Source organism: Astatotilapia calliptera, chromosome 17 (genome assembly GCF_964374335.1).
Source record: "Astatotilapia calliptera chromosome 17, fAstCal68.1, whole genome shotgun sequence".
In the NCBI taxonomy this organism is placed as follows: domain Eukaryota; kingdom Metazoa; phylum Chordata; class Actinopteri; order Cichliformes; family Cichlidae; genus Astatotilapia; species Astatotilapia calliptera.
In genome coordinates, this window is record NC_137438.1 from 11186521 (window position 1) to 11206281 (window position 19761).

The following is a 19761-nucleotide window of genomic DNA, read 5'->3' on the forward strand; positions in this document are numbered from 1 at the left end:
AATGGGCTTCTTCCGGAGGGTGTCGGGACATGCCCTTAGAAATAAGATAAGTCACTTGGGACGGACTTGGGGTAGAGTTGCTACTCCACGTTGAAAGGAACCAGGGGATTTGAGTAGACACGCCTTAGGCAAGGTGTTTCAGACATGTCCAGTCACTACGACATACTGGCTGGTTTCAAAGTACCTCAGTATCCCCCCCCCCCAAGGGAAGGGGGTCTCCAAGGCAATGGAGGTCTCGGCATTTGTTTAGACTGCTGCCACTGCAAACTGCACCTGAATCAGTTGAATAAAACATACATAGAAGCATGAAAGGTTTCCAGGTATAAATGAAAGGATCAAACAAATAAATATGACGTGACTAGAAGAAAGTTTCACCTAAATTACTGGTGTATCAAACATCTTTGGAGACTCCATATCCTAAACATCCCTCACCCCATAGATGTCCTGCAGTTTTATGGGAACATGAATCCAGCACAAAAACAAAGAAAGAGCAGAGTTAAACGCACTGGTATAAAATCGCTGGCTGATGGTGCTCACATCACAGAGAACAGCAGAACATATGGTTCTGGAGAGCAGCCGCTTTAAAAGATTATTCCGTCTCGTCACGACAGCAGGGCAGACATCTGACAGAGAGAGCAGAAGGGAAGGTCTGGGTGTCTGGCCACTGTCAGCCACCACTGTGAGTTCACAGAAGGGGACTCTCCCTGTCAGTCAGGTGGCCCTCTTCTCCTACACTTAGAAATTTAAACATAAGGGGTTACTGTTACAGTGTGCGAACTCAACTGTACAAAAAGGAATGCAATGTTCCAGAAAAGACGAGGAATGTTGTTGTTGGGCAACTGAACATGCTGCACGTTATCTAATAAGTCTGACTGCTCTGTTAAACATTGCGAGGCATTTATCTCAGTAATCATTTGTTATTTCTATTTTAAACAAAGAATTTGGGATTTTAAAGGTCCTCTAAAACTTTGTATTTGTACGTATTTTTTCAGCATTTCCACATACGTTCATTTGTATTTTGAATGTAACACTTTCCTCGAGCTCGCATTACTGTGCACAACCTCGACATGCTGCAGGAACTGGGAAACAACTCGTATGTAGAAAATGTATGGAAAGAAAATATAGAACAGCTAAGGACGTATTTCCCTTGAGGCCTGGTGGAGACCAAAATTTGAGTTTAAAGACTAGAAACTAACTTATTGTATTAGTATATTAGGTAACATGGCAGAAAGTAAAAAACCACCAGCAAATCTGATTTCAATACTGCTGGTGTTAGCTAGCTAGCTAACAACAGTATTTTTAGGCACAGGTGTTCAAGTATATGAAAATATCACCTTAGAGTAGAAGAATTTAGTATTATATGTGTTATATGTATATGATAATGTGTTCTGTCATGAACTCTGCAAATGCTGCATAAAAAGAGCTGGCGTGACAAAGGCAGTCATTATTTCCGTGAAGTCTTTCCTGTTTGAAACATTTGACGTTGGGTGTTGAGTCTGAGCCAAAAGTACTGTCAACACTTTGCAAAACGAGTACCTATGCTTTAATGTACATAGCGTAGTACATTCAGTTGTAAGTATGCAAACTCAGACAAACTATATTTGACTATATTTATTCTGTAGTGTGGTTTAAAGCAACGGTATACTAAACACTTCGCACATATTAGCTTTGTACCTTGAAAAGATGTCGACTATGTTTGAGTTTTTCTTACAGGCCCCAGTTACCCCAAAAAGTTAGCTTGGGCACAAGCTAGCCTCAGCTAGTTTATTTACGTCAGCTAGCTTTTTTCTTTTTTTAATTCATTATTTTAAAATTTACTGTTGAAGTGAGTTAAGAAAAACTCACTCTAGCAGTAATGTAGATTTTACATTTCCGAGTAGTCTGCTAAAAGAGGATCCAGCTAGGGAGCTACCTTAAATCCCTTTTTGCTGACGTACTACTTTTTCAGACAACTCGTGCATTCTTTAGTGCTACATATTTTGTGCATTAAACTGGTAAACAAACACATCCAGAACATTTCAGTGTTGAAGAAAACATTTTAATAACCAAACAGTCCAGCTGCTCAATGCTTAAATTCACATTAAACACATAGTGCAACATCACATATTTACAGTATCTTACAGTATCACAGTAATTTCAGGCCAAACATAGGCATTAGATGAAACTGTGTCATATAAATTACAATTGTAATTTTGTTTTAATGTAAACTGCTGCAACCAGCAGAGAAATGAAAACTAGAGGTACACGCGAGGTGTGTTTGACCATACAAAGCCTTCAAATGGATATTGTGACAGAAAACACTTCCTGTCACTGTGTTTGGTTTGATGTAAGGCAAGAGATGCAGGCAAGTGTTTTGACTTTGAATGCAGTGGAACTAGATCTGCATCATTGATCAAAATGTCTATTGGTATTGAAAAGAAGGTTCAGGTAATGGCTCAGTGATAAAAGCTTAGCATTAGTCCCATCTGCTTGAGACAGTCTGTGCACTGTCTGCAGCGACATACAGGATCTGGCCAAATCATTCCCGCTTCCTCGTTGAGAGCTCTTGACAGCACTTTGCATTTTCCACACTCGCCCGTTAATGTTTATGCTACGAATTTGCATTCAGCTGTATTATACCGAGGTAGCGCCTGGAATGAACACGGTGGACAGTCTATTTACAGTCACAGGGGTAAGCAAATGACTCCACAAGTGGGTGTCCAGTTATGCTAGGACTCAATGTCCATGTCCTCTCTTGCTGCAGCTGCATACAGTTCGTTGTAGAGGTCAGAGCTGATAAACCTGGGGTAAGAGTTGTTTTCCATCAGGTTGTAGATTTTCCTCTGAGCTACCAGGAAGCTAGTTGCAGTGGGCTTGTGGAGACTCTGTGCGATGGCATTTTTGGTGTGGAAATCCAAGTTGACCTGTGACCAAAGACAAAACATCCAGAATGAGCCTTTGACCCCCATTTTAACAAAGAATATCTTTATTATTAAAAGTGCGTGAATTCTGATTAAAATCAGCTTAAAAAGAACAAACAAATCCGAAGCCATCTGTTAGCCGTTACCTCCTTTGGCGCTTCACTTTTAATGAACTCCTCGTAAATGCGGTTTGCCTTGGACACCATTTCCTTCCGTGACTTGATCTTTTTGAACTCCTCGCAGGCTGACCAAAACTCAATGTTCTCATCGCAAAATTCGGACCTCAGAAAGATACAAAATGCAATTTTCCCATCTGCGTGAGAGATAGAGAGGGAGAAGAGAAAGATTAGAAAACTACTTCCGTCACACCTACTGGCTCTTTGCCCATTCATGTAGGTGAAAGGAGTGGCAGCTTTGTTTTACTGATGACTATAAAAAGATTTCATTCGGCTCACAGTAACCGTGTAACCTTAGTGACTCAATGTGCCAATAGAAGCGTGAATGATACTTACATTTATGACTGAGCAGCTTGTCAAGCGACTGCGCCCATTGGTTCACGTCATCTACACTTGGCCTGAGGGTAAAGAACGCAGCTCACGTAAGAGATAATTATAGTAGCGCTAACTACTACGTTAGTGAAGTGTCACTGTAAAGAATTGCTTATCAAAGTTGAAAGTCATATTGCATGATCGTGTTGCATGATTGTTTTGCAAACTGTTTGATGAATTATTTTACAGCCATTTGATGCTCTCATATCTTTTCCATTAAGAATTTAAGGACTTATATGAGCCGTGTACAGTTCTCACTTATATGCACAAGTGAAAAATATGCCAAATCTTAATTTACATAAAATGCAAATTAACTGAACACCTGAAATTTGAGACATTAAATCCACAGAAATCATTTTAAAACAACTTGTAAAACAAACAGGGCTTACCGGCAGAGTCTGTTTTTCACACGCTGTGTAGAATTTGTCTTCAGGAGAAGTCGTATTCTGTTCCTCCAGTTTTTCCTCCTTTATAAAAGAAAATTAAAAAAAGAGTTCACTCATCTGCTTTTAAAGATGTGCAATTCTTTTACAAGGACATAGTGACCAGGAACGTGCTCATTAAAGACTGCATCAACTTACTTGATCCCCTTGTCTGCGGCCAGCTCTGTTGGTTTCATGCAGTCCGTAAATGCCATGTTTGGGGATGACACACTAGCAAGGTTCTCTCTCATTGTTCAGTCCTCCTCTCCTTCTCCCTCTTGACTTGTCTGGCAACTTTATAGCTCAGAATCATGCGTCGCAGCAAGGCGGAACTAGAACGACGGGTCTGTAATGTGATTGGCTCTCCCTGAGTAAACAGCAGCTCGCCCCGCTGTGACTCTCAGCCCGAAGCAACGATAGGCTGTCGCTGCATAAATATTCCCTCCCTGAGTTGCCTGCGGGCTTCCATTTTTAAGAGTAAGGTCAAGACGTGACGTATATAGCACACTCAGTGCCCCTGTTCTTAAAATAAAGTTGTGTTGGGAGAGTAATGGAACTTTTCTCTTCTTTTTCTTCTTCCCCCCTGTGTTTATAGCCAGACACAATCACAATATCTTTAAGACTGTAATTGGTGAGTTGAAAACAAAATATATTTGAAATGAATAGATGAAACAGGTGAGTCGTTGCTACCTTCTGTGTTGATGTTTAATTAATTACTCATAGAGGGTGTGGATCAGTCACTTCGCATCCTGACTCCTGTCTTGATGGCATGTTAGATATGGGCAAGTTGGAACAAACGTGATGATGTAATATCCTCTTACCTCTCTAGGTAAAAATGTAGGAACAATGTTTTCATTCCTCACATTTTATCCTAATAAAAAAAGCTTTAATTGAGTCCACCAGTAAACTTTAGGTGGTTACCTCCAGTATTGTTATAAAGCTCAAAAAAGGTTTACTTGTTTTTAAAGCATAACCTTATCTAGAGGGGAGTACTACCTGCTTTACTTGAAGTGTGTTTTAGTCAGTTAGAAACACAGTAGTTAAGGAACTGACCATTTATAGCAGAAGGTTATGGAGGCGAGATTTAGTGGATAAGGCCGTGCCTTTTGAGGGAGCTCTCAGAGGGATCTGAGCTGCAGTAAGCTGCTGCTAAAGAACTGATCCGCCTTCACCAAACACATGCTCAAACATGAGATTTTATTAAAGCGAAGACAGCCAAAAACTTTCAACACCAGAGGCAGAGATCTGAGTAGCACTCCAGCCCAATTATGTTAGCACGAAGGTATCAGCAGTCACCTGCGAGAGATTCAACTTATCAAAGCTTTCTCAGGCACCACTATGAATACCAAAGAATAATGCTGGTGACTGATCAGACACGAGATTACAAAGTATGACTGAGGTATCTGATACTGATCACGCTGAGTTTCCTGTCTGGAGTCTTCCACTGATACTCGATTAGATTTTATATAAAACATGGATACAGCCACCATGAGCCCACACACACGAATGGCATGCTGATTTGACTAGCAAGACACAGGCTTGTTTACTGGAAAAACTAAACAGACTCTTTAGAACTGTTGCTCAGTAAGAAAAAAATGACATCCGTGTCACCCAGAGCCTCAAGGCCTTAATTATTCATAACTTTAACATGTAAAACAATTTAAATGTGTAATTTACATAAAAATACATTCCCTTACAAATGTCAGGAAAGGAAAATGAGGGGCAAAGACCACTGTTTTTACCAGGAAAGATGTTTGTTTCTGATATAAATGTGAGCATTTGAACATGAAAGTCTGTGAAGATTGAATTGAATTTGAATCAAACCAATAGTGGTCGAACGTTTCAAGCCCTACTATGTTCACTTTGTTTTGAACCATGGAGTGTGCTACTTGACTAAAATCTACACAATTAGAACATCTTAAAATATTATCAAGCAATTAATACCTTTAGTAAGCATATATATATATACATATAACCAATACTTGTAAATGTTAATGTTATCAGCATTAATTTGCGCTTGTAGGCTGTCTGTGAGATGTATGCATGTAACTCAAGCATATAGCTCTTAACCGCTAACGTTTTATTTTCTACCCAGTATTTAAATGTTTTCTCTTAGGGTAAAGCCTATTCTTTTTCTTTGGTCTTTTTTACACTTTGCTTTCTGTCTTTTAATCATTTTCTTCAAGCAGCCACGAGCTAGCACTAGAAACTGAATTGATATGAGCTCACTTTTGAGCCAGAAAAAAATTCAATGTTGCTGGCAACATAGGGCTAGGTTTTGACTACGTTACTGATATTATTGAAAGGACATTGTGTTCTTGTTACCAAACGTGCCAGTCACGTTTAAACCTGCGTATCCTTGCACACAAATTCTATTGATTTCCATATTTTGGCACAAGTAGCCAGGTGTCATGTAAAGAAGATGAGTAACTGTTTTGCTAAACCTGCAGGCCCGGTTTTTATATACAGTCAAAGAGTAACCCATACCACCTTCCCGTGGCACTAACCCTGCCATCTTTCCACTAGCTTGGTGTTTTTACCTAAAATAGCATGACAACATTTTCATGAACGCAGTTTTGAATGCAGAGTCTGCACGGCTTTGTGGAGATAAAGGAAGACTAAAAATATTACTGCAGAGCTTCCATTCATAAAAAATACTACTCTATGTAATGACATATACCTGAGCGGCGATCAAGTAGGAGAAGTAATGTGATGGTCCACTTGGTTCAACCATCTGGACAACATCTATCACATTTTAAAAACGGCTGCTTGTAAAGGTCACCTGTTCAGCTTAGTGAACCCTTTGTTCTGGGAACTTGAGTTGAAAGTGACGTCACATCCCAGAAAGCCTAAAAGAACGTTTCTGCCATTGAATGGGATGCCCGTATGTAAAAATCCTCACATTTTGTCCCCCAGTATTGGCAGCATTTGCAACTGCGTCACCTGCTGTGTACTGTTGTGATAGTCGCTGTCCTCCCTCCTTCTCTCTCAGCTCGGAGCTCTGCAGGGTGAAAACACTGGTGTTCGCCTCACATGTTTATTATGATGTGCAGACAGTGTATAAGCAGCTGTCTGTCTAGAAGTGGATGAAGCGCAGGGCCAAGTTTCCATTAAGGCACGAGTTGTGTCCAAAGAGGGCTTACGCAGAAGAAGGTGATTCCCAGCACCGGTTTGCAGAGTTTGTCCTCTTTGTGTTTGGACTTTACAGCTGCACTCATTAACCCTTCCAGGTGATTTTCTTTCGTGCTTTATGGCTGTCGGCACCGAGCCAAGTGCCGACAGCCATCCTAAAGTTAGCATGGAGCTCCAAACCCTTAATGAAAGATTTGCTCTAGACCATAGGGGGGAAAAAAATCCCTAAGAGCAATTCTGGCTGCTTCACACGCACTCGTTCCAAAACAAATAGGTGCTAAAAATAAATTAAAGAAAAGCTTTGGATAGTGTTTGCTTAGAAATTGACTTTCTATATTTTAGCACCAATGTGTGCTACTTGTCTAAAGTTCATCTCATAAACACAAGACAAAATCCCAAGTGGGCAGCTGCAGACACATTCTGCAAACTAACACAAGCTACTATCACCTTTATTTCAAAGCTAGTTTGTCTGCTCTGAAGCACCTGATACTGGTTATTCCTACGTGCTAGGAGAAGCTGATTAATTATTGAAATGAATCGTCAAAAAAAATTATATCATTAGTAAATTGCAGGCTATTTATCATGAATCAGGACACAAAGAAAACACAGATAAATATATATATATGTATTTGTACGAGAGACTCTCCTTTATTCTTCACTGGACATGAGGATACATACATTGTTGAGCACTATTCACAAGTAAGTGCCATTTCTCCTAGTTACGTAATCTAAAGAGGCAGCTTTAGTATCTCAGATGAGGAATTGATAAATCTTTTTTTTTTCTTCAGGCTGATGCCTCCGCAGAGCCAGTTCCGCTTTACTGACTTTTAACAGTCAGCCCATATAACAGAGAACCAATCATTCAAGCGTTGGAGTTACGTAGCACAAGTGTTGTAATTTCCACAGGACACAAGGCATTTGCTTTGGGATTATGGGTGTAGCTAACACCAGTATCAGCAAATATTAGCCTTCTAAACCATCGGGCTATTTTCGTGATGTAAAATGGACAAGAAATAAACAAAAGGTCCTGGACTTGCTTTGGTATTGAGTTTACCATCCTTGTGTCAAAGACTACATGAAAATGTCTGGTGGCACGAGCTTTCTATCATTTTCTGCATGTACCAAGAACTGCCAGTGTGCTTACCCATGGGGGTATGTACTGTGGAACTGGGGTACTGTGACACAAGAGATCCCAAGGTAAAAAAAAAGTGCCCCCTATAGCATGACTGGTGGAGTGTGTTATCTGCGGAGCATCCTGTGAGTGTCTGTCTATGCCCTTGTTTAGACATTGGATGTGTAATATTGCTGGCTTAAATCCCACTGATGTCATCCTGTCTTTTAAACAGGTACATTTTATGTTAATGTTCCCTGTGGATTCCGAGAGACAGATGCATGAAAATTTCGGAGTCCAAGAATGGAAAGTACATAAAATGGCACATGAGGTCATCACAGTGTATGCTCACTGAGTGCTCATTGAACACATAATGTAGCAATGTGTGCTATCCTTTGTGCAGCCAGACCTGAGCTGGGTGATTTGAATACTTTATTGGCATTTGGTGTGACAAAGTAAGACTATTGCCGCAACTTTTTACTAAGACGGGTTAAGATGCCATCAGATTAACAGAAAGGAGAGGTAATGGCCATGTGAAGTCCCCAACTTTAGGCCTCATCTTGAGTATACAAGTGAAAGCGAAAGGTTCTGCATTGTCACTTATCTCTGACCCCTATTTCCTGTATTTTTCTGTATCAGCAAAGCTAAGATGAGAATAGTATATACTGTCTATTTATGCTTAGTCTGCTGGGCCCTGGGATAGCAAAAACCTCTCCATGGCAACTGATTCTGCTATGTTGTTGTTTTGGCATATTAACAGGAAGTACAGGTTGCTGGCTTACTCATAACAGTGATCCTGTCCAAGTGAAAAAAATAAACAGTGGTGCATACTGGCAGCCTGTTTCATTAGCTCAAGCATTTTGCTCTAAATTTGCCTCCATAATTGCTAACTCGGTGGCTTGAGACTCAGGTCCTGGCACATCTTACACAAAGGCTCGAAAGGTTTTGTGTCAGGTGGGCTGACAGAGGATGCCATTTTCAGCACATTCTACTATGGAAAGCTGCTCATTGTATTTTTATCGTCATTATTTATTCATTTGTTTATCATGTGGACATATTTAATTCTCGGAGTCATAAAAGTCGTAGCTGGTCACTGGCAGCAGAGGATGATAAATTTCATGGGTCCACAGGGGCAGTACGGGCAGTCAACAACATAGAGGACAACACTAACCCATAAAAACTCTGAAAGAAATACAAGAGGACATGATATTGCTCAAGAGGCAGACAGAGCCAGCAACAATTCATTGTGGCACCAATAAAATAAACACAAAAGCCGTTTGTTTATATAGTGGAGGCCAGTACAGAGTCAGGGAAAATGGGTAAAAACTACACCTAATCTAATCTGCATCTACAACAAATACCCACATATGCAGATGATGTCACCTACATAGTAACAACTTTTATTTTGCATCTTCAATTGTTCAGTCAATCACTTTTCTCTCAACACCACAGTAATAACCATAAAGTATGAAGCTGAAACATGAAAACCACCAGTTTGTTTTCTTCAACTTTTAGCTGTTAGTTACAGCGTGTAACTCTGGAGCTTTCTTCGATTTCATGTTGGTTATGATTATAGGCACTATAAAAGGCACAATAAGTCACAGATGTCAAAAGACCTCTAAAAAGATGCCATACTAGAATGTGGATTGCCCTTTACACTAAATTTTAGTGTCTTTACACAAGAAACGCTTTAGTCAGTTTGTCAGAAATGGCATCTTTCTTCTAGTCATGTATAAAATCCTTAGAGGCTTAAGTCAAAGGCGTCACTGCCAACTTAAAGCTCACATTTACTCACATAAGCTTACATTTATTTCTGACTTAATGCAAAACACACAAATTAGTTTTTACTAAGTTGGATTTAGTTTTGGTTCTAAATATCAAAAATTGTTGGTATGAACTAAGCTGTCTCACATCTGCAATCCTTAGCAGTGGTACTGTACAGATTGCACTCTAAGCAAATGCATATTAGGACATGCAGTAGCAAAAATATAAGTGACTCTTAATTTAAGTGAAAACAGTCCTGATGCTTCCAAGTAAATATTGGCAGGGTTTCTCTCAGAGGTTTTACAGTACTATGTTCTTTGTCCACTTAAGACTAATGAAGAAATGACTGATGTATTATTTTCTTCGGTCCTCAAACAGCCAGCATTCACAAGCATTTGTAGATATGGCCAATTTTTATTTATTTATTTTTACCTTGTTTGTAATAGGTTTCCCAGTAAATTCTAAACCTTTTCAAATTTCATGCCAAGCTTTTGCATATTAGAAAATATGTCATGTCAAGGGGAAGCTCAAAAGCAACCAATATCTAACACAATAAAATCCATAATATATGCACATGTGACTGTGACGGGAATATGCCTTATTTCACTGTTATTGACCAACCATTCTTGACCTGAGTGGCACTCTTTTATTCAGGGAAACTCAATATTTGCAGCGTGAACTGTGTGACTAGCTGTTGTCAATGAGAAAACATTAAATAGTTACATTACCCATTTGACAATTTCTTTAAAATCTTTTTTTTTATTGTGTGCTGTATTTAGCTGAAATCCTAGCTACAGCAATGCTCATCAATACTTACATCTTTTAGCTACGTTTTCAAAATTAAATTTTCACTGTGGGCTAATTTAGCTGGTTTTCAATCCTTTTATTGGAAACTACAAACAACATTGATCGGTAGTGTTTTGGATGTGAAATGTAAGATGTGGCCAAAGTTGTGTAATGAATTCATACTCTGCAATGGCAGACATGTACTGTACTGTATTGGGAAGTCAGACAGAGAGTGCATGCAAAATGCACTGTGTGTACAAATGAAGGCTGCACCCTTAGCATTGATGTTAGTCAAAAGTTACAAGAAATTATTAACACATGCTGCACAGTACCGATATTTTTGGACCACGTTACTGAAAAAAAATTTCCCCCCATTGTGAGGCACTGTCCTTATAGTGTTGACATGCCCACATGAAGGTGCACTTTGCCAGCTGAGCCCAGTCCAACAGTGTATTTGTGAAACAAGCACATAATTAAGTTGACAACAGTGTTGATGGGGGTGCATTTTAATCAAAGACTGTACCACAGCAAATCACCTGCTGCTGTGTTGACAAGCGTCCTGTCCTCAACCACGCAAACCCTGTTGCTGCTTGTGTTTAAGCATGCAGATGATCTTCAAAGGAGACCAAAACAGTTAGCATTGCTTTGGCGGCCTTCTCTGCTTTAGTGTACAACTGCTCTCCAAAAGGTGTTTTAATTGTTACTTTGTAAACTTTGTAGAGCAGGTAATAATTTAAATTCCATTGGCTAATGTGGTAACATGCCACATGTGAGCTTTATAATGCATTACTGCCTGTTCATTAGACCTTGGCGGAATGAAACACAGAGAGAAACTTGACGTAAGGCACTGCCAACATTAGATTTTGCACCTTTAAGTGGTGCAAACATACCACATAATAATCCAGGACTGAAAAAAATCAAGCGCTGCAAGTCCTTGAAGGGCCACTTGATGTTGGCCTATAAGCCTGTATAGAAAAGACTGACGTAGATTCCAGTTCTGAAAAGTGAACCCAGTGTGGAAATACTTGAAACTGTGATGGTTTCAAATAGCCAGCAGAGAGCAAATCCTGTATAGAATTTTTTCTTTTTTTTAATCAAAGTTCATTTGTGTAGAAATCTATAATATGATATCTTGCTCTGCAGTAACTAAAAACTATCAAGAAACCTGATGAGATTGCGGTCTTTTGGATTGTCTCAAGTCATAATCAATAAAACATGAGGTTAATTTTGTATATTATAATCAGAAAATCATAAAAGGGCTAATTAGACCATTAAATCATCAGAAAAAGTAGTTACAGTGGTCACAGGGAGCTGGTTTTTAAGGGCTTCCTCAGGGCCATTAAAAACCACTTGTCATCTAGTTTCACTTATCATGCCTGCACGCTACATCAGTCATTTTATTTACAGTCTATGGGCTGCCTCCAAACAATCCACATAGACTTGCATGGAAATTTTTTACAGCTCAGCTCTTTACATTTTATTACTTAAAACCTAAAACTTAAAGTTTGCATTATTATGGGTTCACTTTCTCACCCTATTATGGTCTCTTTTTGCTGTAAAAAAAAAAAAATCAAGATAGCGATGGCCATAAAGCTAAAATTGAGTATATTAAATGCCTACGTTACATTTTATCGAGTCTGTGCATCAAGCCCAGTGTGAAGATACTGAAAAATTATAATTTTGGCACAGAATTCTTTAAAATTACCACAAAAAAAAGTTTGTAATGATTGTGTATTTTATTGTGTATTGTGTGAATATCATGTCACATCTTCAGCCTTTGTGAGCCTTGTTAATCTGCTCCAGTGACGCCTGTTCAGCTGCACTACGTTCCAGGAAGGAACAGAGAAGGTACAAAGTCAGGCAGAGAAAATCTCATTTCTCACAATGTCTGATTTCACAAGAAACTGGAAGTTCGTGCCTTCCTTTTTCTGAAACAGCACATATCTGTTACGAGCTTAATTTTCAAGACACCAGATGCCTTTCAGTGATTGAAAAAAAAGAGGATAGCAAGAAACTGCGAGAAATCAATATATTGGTCCGATATCTTTAGAGATTTTTTTTTTCTAATGTCATTTCATAAACTGAAATTAAAACTAGAAGTTAACACTCTTTGTGATCTTTGAAAGGATTTTGTTAAGTGAATGAGCTTAATCTGTACTTAGGTACATACATTCCCATGCATACATGTTTGCATGCAAATGTTTGCATATGTCTGTTATAACATAAAACCCACAACCACGTGCAAACATCCCATTTCTTTTTGAATGAAATGCGTTAAGAACTGTTTCACTCTAAGCGTCTTGAAGCCTTCTATAAATAGACCACAAAACTGTAATCAGAATTCTAAAAGTGACATTGTGAGTGAGAAGGACCTACACCGCAGGGTGGTGCACAACACTGAAAAGTTCACTTAGTTGCAGGTCGGCAAATAAAATAATGTAAATGTGGTTCAATGTAATAATTTAATGTAATTCAAATCCCTAACAAGTTTAACAAGTACTTAAACACTGCAGCAAACTTTGTACTCAAATGGTGACAATGAAAAATAAATAACACAACATTGAACTTTTTAAGTTAACTTAACTATCAGCTCCCTAAGAGTACATTCACACAGTGCGCTTTGGACATCAGCAATCGGGCCTATTCTCATGGTATAAAAGGAGTTTTGACATCCCGGCATGCAATGTGAGACATCCTATTTCTATAATCATTCCACGCCAGAAAACTTAAATAAACAAAATCACAACTCATGACATTTCAGCGTTGTAAGGTTTCTGCTTAGATTTTAGTCTTTACACGCTGCGTCACTAGGCTAGACGTCAGCGGCTAGAAACGGCAAGTTCAGATCCCACACAAAAAATATACATGATTAGGCTTCTTGCAATCACAAAACTATACCATTAATAGTTATTTTTATTGAAACAAACTATTTTTACTTTTTGTAGTTTCAAAACAACCCTAAAGGATATTAAATATCGGCACAAAATAACGCCTATAGACAGCTTAAACTAAAAAAAACCTAAATCATCAGTTTTTCAAACCCCATATCGGTGCAATCTACATTATTTAAAAAAAAAACCAGAAAGTGTCCATGAGTGGCTCTTGCTAGGTGGCCTTCTGCATGCTTTTACTGATGATTGCTTATCAGTGTTAAATCTATAGATTTGTTGTCTTCCTTGGTGCTGTCATCCCGTAACTGGGCGGCTCTTTTCATGACAGCTTATTCTGAATCAGTGACGGTTAAAAACACTACATCTAAAATGCTCGCTCTCTTTCCCTCTTTACACACGCATACACACAGTTTCTCAAGTGTGACCGTGACATGTTACATCCTCTATCCTTATCTGCATAGGAAACACGTCTCCAAAAAAGGCCAAAGGGCGTCTACTGAATGGTTTGCTTACGCAGCTCTACAGTCAGACCGAGAGGCAACCAGCCCGCTGATTCATTCACTGTCAAAAGTGCGCACACAAACTCATGATCCAGTGCGAAAATGCACACTACATGCTTGATATTGAGAAATCTGCCTGTGCTTCTCATTCTTATATAGTCCTCATGTGTGTGATGCTAAGTGTGAGGTGGCAGGGAGTCGGGGGGAGATACTTCCGTGACGGGGCTTGAGGGCTGATTCTGGACACTGAGGAACAAGTCCTCTGCACGCGTGTGCTGCGCCGGTTGGCCCTTCTTCCATCTTTGTTGTCAGTCCTTCCACCTGAAGGAGCTCAAACATTCCAGTTATGGGTTTTATGTCCTTTCTCTCCCCTCCTCTTGCCGTGCTTTCATCCCTTCATGGCGTCGGCGGCGAGGCTCTCCAGAAGAGTTCTATAAATGTCCGAGCGGAGGAACCGCGGGTACGAGTCTCTTTCCATCAACCCGTAAACGATCTTCTGAGCGTCGTCAAAGCAGTGCATGGTGGGAGTCTTGACGTTCCTTTTGATCTGCTCTCGGGTGTGATAGTCGATGTTGATCTGGAATGAAGCACAAAGGTAGGAATGAGGGGATTTGAGCCAAGAGCAAAAGATGTGAGATTCAACATTTCAGCTGGCACTTCTCTCCTCTTTCAGAGGACTGCTTGCACTGACATATAAAGACAATATGTAAGGGAAACGGTGTCTGTGTGTGACTCTGAAGTTACCTCTTTAGGCGATTCTGCTTTAATGAACTGCTCATAAATCTTCTTGGCTCTTGAGGACATTCGGAATGAAGACTTGATCTTTTTGTAGTCCTCACACGTGAGCCAGAACTCAATGTTCTCGTCGCTGTATTCGGACTTGAGAAAGTTGCGAAAAGTAGCCAGTCCATCTGAGGTGAAGCAAATAAAACAAGCCCATTTTCAGCTTTTATTTAAAACAAAAAAAGAAGAAAAAACCCAAATCAGTCTGCCCAAACTGTCATTCTTACAAACACAATATTGTTTTAGCAGCATTCTCACTCTCAGGGGGAAAAGGAACCTACATTTAGACTCGAGAAGCTTTTCCAGTGACTGTGACCATTGTTGGGTATCTTCTAAACTTAGCCTGCTGGGAGAGAATGCAAGTTGGATTACTTAACAGAATCAAATTTGAGCAAAGCGAAGCTGTAAAGGGTGCGAGTCACACAGAAGCACACTCATTAAGAAAGCATAGCAGATGGGCTTATCGAATTCAGACAAAAATGCCGAACCCTGGGATATGCCGGGTTGGTGTGCGTGCTGTGCCAAAGCAAACATGGTGTCTCAGGATCATTTGAATCCTTTCAATGATGCCATAGATGGAAATCATAGGCGCAGGCTGGCTATTTTAAAACTGAAATGTATGCAAAACACTCCATAAGTCTCCTTACCTCTCAGAGCTGGAGGAGTGAGAGAACATGCACTGGAGTCGGCACATAAAGTTCTTTCCACTGTGTAGGGAATAAAAAATATATGAATATATCCCTGTTGCGTTTATTGCTGTTCGATTAGCTTCCAATGAATGTGTCAAAGAATGTTAGGAGGGCTGGTGTTTAGAAAAGACAGTGACTCGTGCCGTTATATAAGATGAATGGCTATTTTCAGAGATAGTATGAAGTATTTTTAACATATTTTTTATGTCACCACACTATTTGCTATTAAACAGCTCGAGATTTTCTCGTCAAGCTCCAAGTCAGCACATTTACTGGAAACTCCAGCTCAGCGTTAAAGTCAAAAGTTTCACTCACATGTTTTTGTTTCTCTTCCTGTCATCTCTGTCCATGATGAAGCGCTGTGTGTTGGGTGGTTCGACGATTAAGCTTGGCATTGTTTTATTAAGTCCACTCTCTCGGGCTCTCGGTCCTGGTCATGCTGTGGCTGAGAGACACTTAGGAGGATTCCCCCTGCAATGCAGCTTTTTATACCAAGGTTTCCTGTTGACGGTCTGGGGTTGATGGGATACACCAGAAGCTTAAACTAAAGAGGAAGCACCCCTTCCTTCCCTCCCTCTCCTCCTCCTTCTACCTCACAGTTAGAAACAACACATACTCACTCGGTGCTTTGCATGCATGTCTCCCTCCCTCGCCTTGATGCCTTACTCCCTATTATGTCTCTGCTTCTTTTCCTTCCCTTCTGCTGTTGCTGCTCCTTCCCGCCTCCTAACCGGACTAGCCAAACAAACAGCACTCTCTGTGGCTGAAAGCTTGCTGTGTTCCCATTATTTTTAGTCTGCCAGCACAGATGCAAATGACAGCAACAGTGACTTTGATAGGCAAATCGTGACCTTCGCACGCTGTTTGTGTAGTGAGTCCATTAAATGGGATGTAAAAGAGAAGGCGGTTGAAACCAAATATTGGGATTGTCCTTCTGTCTTTCATATTTAACATTTTTTGATCCCAAAAAAGGGAAATTCGTCAAGATGTGGTAGAAATGTGCACAACACAAGGCTACAGTCATGAGTGAGAAAGAGGAAACAGCAAATTGATTGCAACAGAGAGGCTCCGCAAGGCAGGAAGCCAGAAAGACTGTCAGAACATCATATCCTGACCACTCTCATCTTTCAGCTGCAGAGTTATTACTTTATTATTGAAGCCTTCCACCATCGTCAAACTGCAGGCGGAAATCCTTATATGGTGGCTAAAACTAGTGTAAAAGGCGGGAAAAAAAAAAGTTGCAGCTTTAATCCAATGCCAAATATCTCCAGAAAATATAGAAGGGTTTGGAAGTGCCTCAAAAAACAGAGGGTATTCTGTCAGCCCTCACATCAAGCACGATTTGTAAACTACAGAAAAAATTACAAAAGAAAAGAAAGAAAAGAAACGTACAGTTAAATTTTAGGCAGATTTTACCGTTAAAATGAAGAAAGTGTAACATCAACCCACACAAAAGGTAGACATCCAGCAAAGTCAAGTACTATGATAATGAGCATGATGTCATTGCCAATGTCAGAGACCCATACATATTTGAAGGGCCCCAATGTTTTACATTTGAGCCTGTTATTTATTTAAGGGACAGGGGAACAGACGAGAAGTGAGGAGAACCAACCGAGGTCAGCCAGAACTTGTGGCTGTGGCCAAAGAACCTTTAATGAACTGGATGGGGTCTTGGCAAGAACTAGCATTAGCTGAAATTAGCATTAGTTGTGGTGACCCTTCACATTTCACGTTCCTTTCAGTTTTGCGGTGATCTACAACAGATATTTTCTCTGGCATTTAAGTAGACGTTTCTGCTGATAATTGTAGCACAGAAAAGAACTGTGGGAATTCAAATCCCAAACTCTTATCTTAAAGATAAACTAATTTATGTGTTTGTCTTTCGGCTACATCTGAAGGTTTCAAGTAAACTGTTTGGAGCAAATGGTTGGATGAGAACAGTGTGCTCTTTAGTAGAGTAAATGTCAGAAGGCATTCTTGGTCTCATGCTCATAAACTTTGAAACTTCTAAATGTGCTAACGATATTGCCAGAGAAAGCCCCTGGTTTAAGGTGTTGTCAGTCAAGGTTTCAAATGATGATTGTTGAGCGAAGGTCTTTGTTTGAAACCCACCTTAAGATGGAAGCGATTTGTCTATTTGGATAGACAAATGGATGCTGGGCTTATACAGGTGTGGTCAGAAGTTTACATACATTTATTGGAATGGATATAATTGGAATTTGGGGCTTTTCTGGATTTTTCTTAGCTGTTCTTTTTCTGGTGTGAAATAACTGTACAGCATACTTTTAAATACTTAAATAGTCTTTAATCACTTTAAAAAACAAGAACTGGGTATACAACTTTGAATTTATTATGGATATTTTCCTAATCCACACAGGGTGAAAAGTATATACACAGGCTCAAACAGCCTGTGTATATACAGTCCAAGCAGGTTAGCGAATACCTAAGAGGGAAAATGGTAGATGTACACAAATTGAGAAGTCTTCTTTGGAGCCATTTCTAAACAATTGCAGATCCCAAGATCAAGATCATCATAACATAAGTAGAATTTTTATAGATGTGACACAACTTTGTCAAGCTATAGAAGAAGACCCAGGACATCATTCTTAGAAAAGCAGAAACTGGTTAGGATGTTTGGGAACAAACAGGGACTGCCATTTATTGGAAAAAGCAGGAACACCAGTCTCACTGTCTATTATGAAGCAAGTTTTACATCACTACAAACTGAAAGAGCGCCAACCATGAAACAAGCCCCTGTTTCAAAACCAACCATGCCTTACTGAAACATGCAGTCAATCTTGACAAGCCAAATGCCTCACGAAGAAATTCTTATGTTCATGCAAGATAAAGATTGACCTATTTGGCCACAATGACGCTATGTTTGGAAGAGTAAAGGTGAGGGATTCAAACCTAAGAACACTGTACCAGCTGTCGAGCATGGTGGTGGTAGCTTCATGGGTGGGTCTGTTTTGATGCCAGGAAAGTGGATGCAGTAATGAAGGAAGAATACTTCCAAACTCTTCCAACTTCCGCTCAGATGAACAGCTAGATTGTTGAAACTTGAGCACAAGTTGGAACTGCCTTCTTAAATGGCCTTGTCAAACCCCCGACTTCAACCCTGATTAAAATTTGTGTACTACACTTAAAAGCCAGGTCCATTCCAGGGAACCAACCAATTTATGAGGAAATGTGCCAAGAAAAGTGGTTAAACATACAGCCAAAATTACACCAGAACCTTTTTGATTGCTACAAAAAGCGTCAGGTCAAGAGCAACTTGTTAAGAGACATTTAACCAAGTAATAATATTTGAGCCTGTGTGGATTTGAGAAAATCCAAAAATAAATTCAGTTGTGCACCGAATTCTTGTTTTTGTTTTTTTTTTTTAGAATGATTAAAGATGTATGCTGCACAATTGTTACACAATGGAAAAAAAAATCATAGAAATTGTTAGAAGCCCAAAATTACCATGATATTTATGACCATGAAGAGTTTAAGTAAACTTTTAACCACAGCTTCATTATTATTGTTTTTGGAGTCCACCTATAACAAAATTTGAAAAGAAAAAAACATCCCTGATTTGAATTTTATCATTTGTACAGCACAGGAACTCTTCCAGGAAGTTCCTATTTGACTAGAGCGCTTATAGGTCTAGTTTGCATATGGGACCTCCTCCTGTCTGTCAAGATGAAGGGGCTACAACTGGGCTAAAACACATTGTACTGGCATATGCTCGCAATTCGGGTAGTTTGCAGCAAATCTTCATATATGCCTCAGTTTGTATATAGTAGCCTGTTTGATTTTGATACCCTTTGGGCTTCAACACTCTGGTGGTCAGTTTGGCACAAGTTGAAGTTTGCATGTAATTTGCAATGGCTTTTGATCTGCAGAGTTGCAGAACTTTTCAACAGCATTGCTTTCACTGCAATGTATCGCCCAGTGTAGGAAAACACAATTATGGGACATTAAACAAGCAAGGCCGCTCTGGGTTATCACTCATTGGTTACAACTCTAATCAATGTACTGACAATAGTCACTATGGTCAGTTTACATTTAAAGCAAAAATAGATCAGGTTATTATCAAATGTAGCCCATAGCCTTGCACTTCCATGTAGACCCTAGCTGGGAGTGTGACAGTACTGAGTCACACCATCTGCCTCTGCCTTCACATGTTGCAGAAGATTTCCTACTCATTTTGTATAGAGAGAGGATGTTGGTGCTTTATTCATTCTCATCCT

At 39.6% G+C, this 19761-nt stretch overlaps 2 protein-coding genes across 4 annotated transcripts; both read right to left on the minus strand.

Moving 5' to 3' along the window:
• Positions 1-2016: 2016 nt before the first annotated feature.
• rgs2 (regulator of G protein signaling 2) lies at positions 2017-4185 on the minus strand. Its single transcript, XM_026147235.2, has 5 exons — positions 4030-4185; positions 3838-3915; positions 3413-3474; positions 3047-3213; positions 2017-2903 (listed from the first exon to the last, which is right to left on the minus strand). Exons 1-5 carry the CDS (start codon positions 4119-4121, stop codon positions 2709-2711), a joined length of 594 nt encoding a protein of 197 aa, XP_026003020.2. The 5' UTR covers positions 4122-4185; the 3' UTR covers positions 2017-2708.
• Positions 4186-13734: 9549 nt separating this feature from the next.
• On the minus strand, positions 13735-16285 carry LOC113009307 (regulator of G-protein signaling 21-like). Of its 3 annotated transcripts, none has more exons than XM_026147528.2 (6): positions 16147-16285; positions 15842-16038; positions 15485-15544; positions 15119-15180; positions 14799-14965; positions 13735-14631 (listed from the first exon to the last, which is right to left on the minus strand). In XM_026147528.2, the coding sequence occupies exons 2-6, from the start codon at positions 15919-15921 to the stop codon at positions 14443-14445; spliced, it is 558 nt and encodes a 185-aa protein (XP_026003313.1). In that variant the 5' UTR covers positions 15922-16038; positions 16147-16285; the 3' UTR covers positions 13735-14442. The 3 variants fall into 3 exon arrangements, with proteins under 3 accessions (XP_026003313.1, XP_026003312.1, XP_080147434.1); XM_026147527.2 differs by having other exon boundaries at positions 15119-15183; XM_080291308.1 differs by lacking the exon at positions 16147-16285 and having other exon boundaries at positions 15119-15183; positions 15842-16061.
• Between the last annotated feature and the right edge of the window lie 3476 nt (positions 16286-19761).

Coding starts and splice junctions, on each gene's coding strand:
- rgs2 (XM_026147235.2), bottom strand. CDS start 4,121: ATGAGAGAGAACCTTGCTAGTGTGTCATCCCCAAACATGGCATTTACG. Junction 3,916..4,029: donor GCCGCAGACAAGGGGATCAA/GTAAGTTGATGC, acceptor TCTTTTATAAAG/GAGGAAAAACTGGAGGAACA. Junction 3,475..3,837: donor GTGAAAAACAGACTCTGCCG/GTAAGCCCTGTT, acceptor CTTTACCCTCAG/GCCAAGTGTAGATGACGTGA.
- LOC113009307 (XM_026147527.2), bottom strand. CDS start 15,921: ATGCCAAGCTTAATCGTCGAACCACCCAACACACAGCGCTTCATCATG. Junction 15,184..15,484: donor CACTCCTCCAGCTCTGAGAG/GTAAGGAGACTT, acceptor ATTCTCTCCCAG/CAGGCTAAGTTTAGAAGATA. Junction 14,632..14,798: donor AAGCAGAATCGCCTAAAGAG/GTAACTTCAGAG, acceptor GCTTCATTCCAG/ATCAACATCGACTATCACAC.